We start from the raw sequence: 10,273 nt of genomic DNA, 5'->3' as shown, positions 1-10,273 counted from the left end.
CAAACAGCTTGTGCAAACAATTCAGGGTGTCAGAGCACAGTGGGCATCCAAAGACCCCGAAATGATTGACACTGATTCACTCTGGCTGCCTCCCCAGCACAGGGAGGCAATGGGAGAAAATCACAAGGACAAAGGAGTCTGGTAAAAGTTAGTGGCAAAATGCAGGTCAGTTGAGTATCCAAAAGAAAAAATGGCTGTCGTTGATCATAAAACATTAAATAAATAAAACCCCAGAAGTCCACAGTGAAAGTAAAGAGAAAAGAAAAACATGCCCTTATTTGAAACCATTAGAGACAACTTTACACCAACTTCTGATTCTGAAAATAGATGATAAAAGGAATAAACAAAGCATTTACACTGCCTTTCAGAAGGAAGTAGAGTTCATTGCTAGATGATGAGAGTAAATGTAAAGGAAATGCCAAGATTAGAAAGTCACTATTTCCTAACCCATAGTGAAATAACGGGTTTGGGCAAATGTCATCAATGGCTGCTAAAACCTTGGGATGAAAGTTTAAGGGAACAGTAGCCTTACAGTAATTTCAGAGATTTCCTGCTAAATTGGGAGAGAGAAATATGGTGATCACCATCTTAACCAAGAGAGCAAACAAACAGCACGACAGTGGGACCAGCTGTCACTTCGCCTTCCGAAGTGATGCACTGTGAAGTACCTGCGTCATCTATGTACTCTCGCCAAAGGCATTCCATCTGCATCCTCGGCTTACGAGAAGTACAGGAGACAGAGGAAAAAGTTAACTGACACCAGGAAGATACAATCAGAAAAATCTGGAATTGGGGATATCCTGTAAGACAACTGACCCAACTTCTTCAGAAAGTTGATGTTATGAGGGGGACAAAAGTGAGGAGATTTTGTTTGAAAAAGATTGAAGAGATCACTGGATGAATGCCTGAACATTATTCAATCTTGATTTTAAATCTCATACTGTAAGATAATCGTGGGAACAGTGGAGAAATCTAAATTTGGACTGGATACTAGATGGCATTTAGGAACTGTGTTCTGCAGTGTGATAACAGTCTTAGGTTTACACAGGAGGAAATCCTTTTTTATGAGATGGATGCTGAGTATTTAGGGGTGAAGGGTCACGCAACATATTTTCAAATTGTTCACCAAAACATACATATATATATATATAGAGAGAGAGAGACAAAAAATATGGCACAAGGTTAAAAATCATTGAACTTAAAAAGTATACAGGTAATCATTGTGGTTTGTCAACTTTTATGTATATTGAAATTCTTCATAATAAAAAAGTTTGAAGTAGAAAATATTCTTTTTGGGGGGCGCCTGGGTGGCTCAGTGGGTTAAAGCCTCTGCCTTTCGCTCAGGTCATGATCCCAGGGTCCTGGGATTGAGCCCCGCATTGGGCTCTCTGCTTGGCAGGAAGCCTGCTTCCTCCTCTCTCTCTCTGTGCCTGCCTCTCTCCCTACTTGTGATCTCTATCTGTCAAATAAATAAACAAAATCTTTAAAAAAAAAAAAAAAAGAAAAGAAAAGAAAATATTCTTCTTGGGATTTTGGACCTTACTCCTGAAGGTTTTGAGCAGGTGACTGACATAATCAAATTTACATTTTAGAAAGATTACTGACTTACTGCATTTGTCCCGGCAGCATTTATAGACGACAGACACCAGATGTTGAGTGAACCCTGAATGAGGCGCGATGGGAGACAGGAAAACCAGAAAGGCATTGCATGGCGGGAGGAGCACTTACCGTGTACTGGAGGAGATGAGACATGAACACCAAGCACTGGTAGAGCCTTCTTGTCAGAAGAGGTGCCCAGGGGAGCTGGGGTAGGGGCAGCGTGCATACGTGGTGCTTCCAACTATTATGTGATGTGCATGTCAGCGGCATAGCCACACAGCTCCAGAAAGGATGAACCTACAGGTGACTAACATCTCCCATCCGTTCCAACCACTGGAGCTCTCCTTATTCCTTGATGGCAGCACTATGCTTCGCTGAAATAGAGTGTGAGAGTGTGACCCATTTCTGGCCCAAGGAACGTAACTCATGTCTCCTGAGATCCAGCAGGGACTACTGGCAAAGATTTTCATCCCTGAAAAGGACAGAGACATGTGAGAAGATCTCCCTCTCCTCCTTCCTGCCCGCCTTTAAGTGAGACTGGGGAATCATGAGGAGAAAGCCAAGAGAAGAGGAAGTGCCAGAGTGGACCAGAGCCCTCATATCATGGAGCCATTGAAGCAAGCCTCTAACTTCCCATCACCAGACTTCTTGTTACAGGAGAAAAATTATCTCCTTTTTTCCAAATCATTCATCTTCAGGTATTGAAACTTTAAGCTGAGCCTAACTTTAGAACAAAGCAGTTGAAGGAAGCTTCAGCCGCTGTTCTGGGTCACCCAACCTTAGCCAGCCCTGCGGCTATCTGAGCTCTGCTGGCAGGTTCTCATTTGGAGAGTCAAGAAGGTTCACACCCACATGCCAACTGCAACTGGCTGTGACTGACCAGAATGCTGTGCTGAGGGTTCTGATGCACTATGCGAAGGCTTAATTACAGGTTCTATGGTAAGAAGTGCCTAGATTCATAGTACCAGGTATCTATCTGCTTGGGCCTCCTGTTCACCATTCCAAGATGGATGAAGTCTGGATTTGGCAGACCTGAGTTTGGGTTTGGCTCTACTGCTTACTACTACTGTGGTTTTGGTCAAGTCATTTAACCTCTTTGAGCCATCTTATCAGATAGTTGTTACAATTAAGATAATGTAAGAGACTGTGCTTTGTGAACCGTCAAGTGTCACACAGATGGGGGCTATTTGGTCGTATTTCTCAAGGCTCAGCTGAGAACCAGGTTGACAGGGAGGCAAGGAGAGAAGGAATTCAAGGTTGGAGCCTTATAGAGTATGTAACTGAACACGTGACCAGAGAATGCGGATCTGGGGTCCACAAGCACGAAGTCAGAGTTTCCGGTGAAAATGAATCAGCAGAAGTGAGTTGGGACCCTGAATGGTGAAATATGGCTGCAGAAGATTCCAAAAGCAGAAATGAAGATGCTAAGGACAGAGAGAGATAAAAACCATAGACTTAATAGCCTGGATTCTCTCTCTTTCTTTTTGTTTTTTTTTTGTTTGTTTTTATTTTTGCTTTTTTTGCTGCCCCAACCCCTGAGGGATATGAACCACCCATCAGTAACAGTGGTTCACCAAGGCCCAGATCTCTAGGGGAAAGAGGGCAGGAGGAGTTTCCACAATTTTCAAAGGGACAAATGAGGGCAAAGTTTCCTCCCTAGGTGAGGCCACCCCAGATCAGTGTGCCTCCCTGCTTTGTTGCAAACTGGTGTAGACCAGAGGCAGGAAGCCCAAAGTGTAAGGAGAGACAGTCCGAAGCTGATAAAAACTTGCCATAAGCTATGAGTAGTAAGGCTAGTTTTGTCTCCTCCCTCACCCATGGCATAATCAAACTCCTCATACTCCCCCAAAAGCCCACCCAGTAACAAGTTTAGAAACCAGAAGAAGGCCTTTTGTAATAAAACTCAAAGTTGAGGAAAAGGTGAGGGATTCAGTCTAACAAGAATTACTGCAAAAAGCCCTCACTTTCTGGGTTATTAAAAACCTAACTGCCCTGTGAATTCTTAGAAGTCAGATAGCAAGAAGAGGCTTCCTTTACTCCCATATGGACCTAGCACACTCAGCAGCCCTATGCAGGAAAAGGGAAAAAAGAGATTGACTGACAATCCCAGGCAAAATCTGAGAGATTGAAACCTAGAAGGGGGGCAGAATTCAAAGTTCTATTTGTTCATAGCTATGTTTCTCATGTCTACAACCGAGAATGGCACATACAAGAGGCAATGAATGAATGAGCCCATGGGGAGGTAGTGAACCCCAGATCAGAGATGATCTCCAAAGAACCATAGAGAGGGGCTTGAAGGAGGGCCAGGGGAGTGAAGGCTTCACACCTCTGAAGATGCTAGTGTGTGAGCTGAATTGGGCAGAGAGTTCCTTCCAATGCATAACCCCAGAGGCCTCTGTTCCCAAGATGCTTGAGCATCAGATAGAGGCTGCTCTCCATACCCTTATCACTAATGGGTGTTAAAAAAAATTTTTTTTAGTTGAAAGCATTCAAAATTGGGAGATTCTGCATAAAAATCCTGATTCCTCCCAGTGCCCTTTGAAGATGCAGCTGCACTAGGCCTGCACCCCCAGGTAAACAATCTAGCTCTGCAGAACAGCCACACACCATCTCCACCTCCGCCCACCGCTCTCAGGCTCACACTGAGGGAAGGCCGCGTATAGACAGAGAGAAGAGGACCACCTACAAGCCGGGAGACAGGCCTTCAGAGGAAATTAACCCTGCTCACAACTTGATCCAACACTTCTAGCCTCCAAAACGGAGCAAGTCAATTTCTGTTATTTAAACCACCCCATTGGGGTTCCTTCGGGGTGGCAGCCCTAACAAACGAATACATACATATACCCTCATGAAACAAATCTGGCCTGCTTTTTTGCAAATTTAATTACCAGACTAGCCCTGAGGCATTTGACTATAAACTGTGTTTTAAACTCATACATTCGTTTAATATTTGAACACCTACTATGCTCTGAACACTGCACATTTATTGAATCATGCCCTTTATCACATAAACCAATTTTTTGGGAGGGCATTTAACAACACACTTCTAATTTTTTCCAACTGTTTTCTGCTGGGCAGTTTTTCGTGGCCTTTTGTTGTCTGTGACTGCTTCCCCTGATGAATAGAATTAACCTTATAGATGCGCTATGAACAGCATCAGAGACCCTAGTTCTCAACACTGGCTAGACAACAGAATCACGTGGGATGTTTCTAAAACACCTACACCTGGACCAACCCCTTCCCACACTCTGATTTAGTTGGCATTTGTGCAGAACTCCGGCTGTATATTTAAGTTTCCTGTTCTAAAATGTTCTAAATGTTCTAAAATGCAACCATGGCTGAGCACTGTTACTCTCATCTGAATGGGACTTGAACGTCACTTGCTCTGCTACTCGAAGTACAGTTCGCAAACCACCAGCACTGGCATCACCTGAAATTTTGTTAGAAATGCAGACTCTCAGGTTCCACCCTGGACTACTGAATCAGAATTCATAGTTTCGGGGCGCCTGGGTGGCTCAGTGGATTAAGCTGCTGCCTTCGGCTCAGGTCATGATCTCGGGGTCCTGGGATCGAGCCCCGCATCGGGGTCTCTGCTCCGCAGGGAGCCTGCTTCCTCCTCTCTCTCTCTGCCTGCCTCTCTGCCTACTTGTGATCTCTCTCTCTGTCAAATAAATAAATAAAATCTTTAAAAAAAAAAAAGAATTCATAGTTTCACAGGATTTCTCACACAATTCAAAATTCAAAATTTGAGTAACACTGGATTTCCACTAAAATCACCTGGAAAACTCATTAAAAACAAGAACGACCTGGCTTCCTCCCAGAACGAACCACAGAGTCTCTGCTAAGGGCATGAGAATCACTGTTCTGTAGCTAGTCACACCAGGGCCTGAGACCTAGGAATCACTCTTCGAGGCCAATGTATACATACATCCCCTCAACTACGCAGCCTCAGCTCCACCTTCCAATTCTTTTTTTAAAATAAAAAATATAACAGAGATACAGGCTTTTATTTTTCCATAATGCATGCAAGCTTACAACTATTTATACTGTTTGGGAACAAAGGAATAATTGCATTATTACCAGGGTGTCAAATTACCAAGACAACCAGTAACTGATTGCTTTTGGGAGGTTATTTTCACAGAACACAGAAACATTTTCCAAATTATACTTCCAAAACCAGTTATATTATGAAACCAGGACAAGCTGATGATATTTCTAACAGTCACACACGCCTCCATCTTTCATAGGCAAAAAAGACTGATATTCTGGTGAAGGGTCTCAGGTAAGCACCTTATTCTATCAGTCTTTGAAAGATTTACAACAGAACAGTCTTTCTCTCTCTCTCTCTCTCTCTCCTTTCGTGGATTCAGGGGAACGGAAGCATCTTTTCATCTCTTTTTGAGACTTCCTATTTATCCTGAAGACTTTCACTTCTAAGGCCCATTTCTGGAACTTCATTAGTTAATATTCAGAGCAAAAAGCAGACCTGATGTGATCATGATAGTGCCCCCCACCACTATCACCACCAAAAGAGAGTCCTGATCTCCCAAAGTAGTCAAGGTTGAATTGGCACAGTGTCGGATTTTCCATCAACAATTCAGGTGGGGAGAGGAAGATACCAGGTTGATCATAATTGATGTAGCCAGGTGACGGGTACACAGGGTCCAGGTACCATCCTCTCCATTTCTGTGCTTGTCTGAAAATGTCCATAATAAAGAGCAAAAAGTTTAAAAAAAAAAAAAAAAAAGAAAGAAAGAAAAAAGCAGACCTATACAGCTACATTGTCCCATTAGGCAAAAATGGGGGGAGTGGTAAGATTTTACTTATGGCAAAATAAGCAGCATATAGCATCAATCTTCCACATACGCAAGGCCACACCTGGAACAAAAGAGAAAGCATCCAAAGTAACATTATTCTGCTTTGGATTTGTTTCTGTGATTTACAAAATCCACTAATGATGAGCTAATGACTGGACAAAACCATGGGCAAACCCTCACCTAGGCAGTGTATTGGCCCATGACCCCTTAATTCTCCCCTCCTCACTCTGGGGAATGTCCCTCCCTGTCCTTGCCCTCACTGAGAGACAGGTATACTTTCCCTGAGGCTTCCCAAGCCATTTCTACCTGCATCTCCAGGCCCTTCCACACCAGGCTCATTCCTGCCCTATATTTTTTGCTCCAAGTCCCCCACCTGGCAATCCCTCTCTATGAATTTGAGTCAAGGCCTCCCCAGCCCTTGCAGAACGCAGAACAAGGTCTCCCATAAGGAAAAGGAGATTGGAGGAGGGAATGTGTAGTTTCAGTCCTACCCCTCCACCCTTCGGGATGCAAAGGAGAAAGAGGGCCCAGCTCAGCTTTTATACTCACTGGAAATGAGACCTGGAGATCCAGAATGGATTCTGCCCACCCTGTCCCCATGCCCCAAGATGGAAGCCTATCCTAAGGGTATTTAAAGGTAGAAGTAAAGAGAGCAAAGGACTGCTGAGAGTAGAAAGCTGGGGAATGAGGGCCAGATGGGCAGAGGCTACCACAGAGGAGGAAACAGTATGCGCTAACTGGGTCTTAAGGGGTATCAAAAAAAAAAAAGTTGTAACAGGGGTAAACACTAGTCCACAACACTGCTGCCTTAGGGCTTATAATTCTAACACATGTGCAGCCATGAAAAGAATTTTCAACATGAGAATTATATGGTGAACCCAGGAGTCAGAGCCAAGGTCTGACCACAGACCAACTTGGCCTACTGGCTTCCTCTACCCTGTCTTCTCAGTGCATGAGTGTACACAGCAAGTCCCACCTGTCTCTCTAGCTGTATGCAGAAAACCCTGGTTTCTCAGTTGTTTTCTCTTTCTGAGCTGTGGTAATATTGCAACAAAAAAGGAAGGGAGAAGTGGAGGAAAAAAGGACAGGAAAGGAAGGGAGGAAAGAAGGAAGAGAGGGAGTGAAGGAAGGGCAAGTAAGGTATAGAGGTGTAAAATGAAGTAGACACAGGCCCACAGGTAAGAAATACCTCTCCCCCAGCAACCCTGCTATAGCACTCTGGTCCTGTGCTAGGAAGGGATAAGTGGAATTGACAAAGGTACCTAGGTTGCATGTGGGTCCAGTCCCCACCCTCACCTGGAGCCATGGAACGATGACAGTGAGCACATGTCCACACAGCCGCCCATCAGTCTGGCAGGCAGCAGGGTTCCTGGAAGCCGGGGAGGGTAGGTGTGTGTCTCATGCACTGGCAGGGGGCCTGGGTCCACAGGCAGTTCTTGAGGTCCTCGCTGACCCGGAGGTCAACTGGGGCCAACAGCAATGTAGACAAGTCTCAGTGGCCTGACCGTGACGGGTCACAGTATAGACCTTGATGAATGTTCAACAGGAGAAGGGCCCAGAGGCAGGAAGAGACACATGATGGTATAGAACACGTGGCGTAGTGCTTCTCACCCTTAACCTCAACCATGCCTAGCAGTCAAGTGCTATTCTGCATATCCAGCAGGGCAGCAGAGGCCCCTGGCCAAAGTCAGAGATCCAGCAGGTGATGGCAACTAGGCTGGTGACCCCAGGGCTTTGGAACAATTAGTTTTGGCTGATGGCCAATACCATGTGCGCTAGCTTCATTCTGCAGTGGCAACAGAAAAAATTGCCCTAAATGGCACGCAGGGCCAGCATGAACACAAAGCTCAGCAAGTCATTGGCTCTGAAGTAGCAGAGCTTGAAGATGCACTGGTCCTCTTGGAGGATGACTCATGAGTGCCCATGTTAAAGACAGCTAGAAAGGCCAGAGCCAAGATCATGGTCCAGGCAATGTAGACAAAGGCAGCACACACTTGAATCATGTGCACTGAACATATAAACAGTAGGGGTGAGATCATTTAACATGTAACACTAATGTGAAAAAGCAAGAAGGCCACGAGGAGGCAAAAGAACATGATCATAGATACCATATTCTTGTAACTGAAGTCCAAAGGGAATAGAGTACAGAGGCCAATATGAAAAGAAGGCAGACAGCCAAACACGTGTGGTTAGCTAGGCACAGGTCCAATAGGAGGTAGTAGGGAGGCCAGTGCGGGGTCAGTTGGACTTGTTTGTCCCAGGCTCTGGGGTCTCCACTGGCTGCCTTGCTGGACCTTGCCTGCCTTCCTTTCCTTTCTCCACACGGGCCCCTTCACTCATAAGGTAGTACTGCAGGGGATTGGGCCACAGTTCTTCGTTGATTATCTCCACAATCTTGTCAGACTCAATGGAGCTGTGGTTTGAAAACCACCCAAAGAAGCTACGGCTGTTGTCGGGGTTCCCCTGGCTTAAGGACTGGAGATCATGCCCTGGGAGCCACTGGATTGGAGTAGAACGAGACACCACCTGACCCGAAGGCCCACACCCATATTCCTTGATGAGCACCTTATTTTGGAAATAGGGGTTGCGCCCAAAGTAGAACTTGATTTTGTAGCCCAGTCTGGCAAGGCCAAGCTCTTCCACTTCCAGGCTGTTCAGGTAGCTGAGAACCTCTTTATCTTGGTTGTTCAGAAAGGATGATAGCTGGGGGTGGTTCTGAAAAGCTTGCCCCCAGAAGCCCGGGATATTCTGGATGAGGAGGTTCCTGCGCTCTAAGTGGTGCAGTCGCAACTGCCCAAACTTCCGCGAGAGCCGAAGGTAGGCCCTGTCTGCCTGGGCGTTCATGGTCTCCAGCTTCAGCTGGACGGTCTCCAGCGTATCCATGCTGCCATCTGTCGCCAGGGGCCCTGACCCTGCATCCTTCTCCACCTTCTTTTCCTCTACCACAGGGACGGAGACATTCTCGCCTGTGGCCCCCTTCTTCAGCTTCCCACCGGCTATGGCCTGAGGCCCCCTCCCCGCCGTGCTACAGGTTTCTGGGGCCTTCTTCCCGGCAGGGCCACGCCGATTTCCAACGCGGGGGCCATTTTTCGGCCTTCCCACGGTTCCCACGGTTCCCACGAAGACAGTGTCTGTTGCTAGGCGCTCCGAGAGGGATGTGGCCTTCCCCGGGCCGGACCTAGTCGCGGCCTGCCCGCGATCTCCCGCAGCTCGGGCCCGGAGCGCGAGGCCACAATCCAGGGGGAGCCGGCAGGCAGCGTCCTCCCCGGGCTGAGGGGACGGCGCGGGCGCAGCGGTTTCCAGGCCACCCCAACCCGCGCCAGCCTGCACCTGTGCCGCCTGGGTTTCCTCCCCGAGCCTCTGGCACTGTGGCGGGTCCGGGTCGCGGGGGGCGTCGGCAGGAGCAGCGCGGACTCGGGCCTTGCCGCGGCCTTTGCCCCGGCTTTTGGCGCGGGAAGACTTTCTACCCCGACTTCGGCCGCTCATGGTGGTAGCGGAAGCGTCTTCAAAGCCACGCTCCGACCCCGCCGCCCCTGGCGCCAGCGCGCGGTCCCCAGCGAGCGGGCCTCTCCATGGCAACCGTCGACGTCACGGCTGTACGACTGTACCGTCGCGCGAGGACGGGCTGCGCGCGGCGATTGGCTCCGCGGCCGCAGCTGCGCAGGAGCCGACCCTCCCAGACACCCCCTCCTCCATCGCACCCTGCCTCGCTTTGTCTGTTAGAGGCGGGTGTGCTTTCCTTTCGTTGCTTCCGGTGGGTCGTAGCGTGCCCGCTGGGTCTCGTAGAGCACTTCTGATCACTCTCACACAAGACAATATGACGACAGCCATCACGTCCATCCCCATCTCCCTCCCCA

At 47.6% G+C, this 10,273-nt stretch overlaps 1 protein-coding gene across 1 annotated transcript; it reads right to left on the bottom strand.

The window, feature by feature from the left end:
* Nucleotides 1-5,540: 5,540 nt before the first annotated feature.
* TSPYL5 (TSPY like 5) lies at nt 5,541-9,963 on the bottom strand. Its single transcript, XM_045997283.1, has 2 exons — nt 7,713-9,963; nt 5,541-6,477 (listed from the first exon to the last, which is right to left on the bottom strand). The coding sequence occupies exon 1, from the start codon at nt 9,900-9,902 to the stop codon at nt 8,655-8,657; it is 1,248 nt and encodes a 415-aa protein (XP_045853239.1). The 5' UTR covers nt 9,903-9,963; the 3' UTR covers nt 5,541-6,477; nt 7,713-8,654.
* Nucleotides 9,964-10,273: the final 310 nt, after the last annotated feature.

The sequence above is a fragment of the Meles meles genome, chromosome 1, assembly GCF_922984935.1.
Source record: "Meles meles chromosome 1, mMelMel3.1 paternal haplotype, whole genome shotgun sequence".
NCBI classification, from domain to species: domain Eukaryota; kingdom Metazoa; phylum Chordata; class Mammalia; order Carnivora; family Mustelidae; genus Meles; species Meles meles.
The sequence above is the reverse complement of the archived record's forward strand: the minus strand, read 5'-3'. Positions and strand labels throughout refer to the sequence as shown.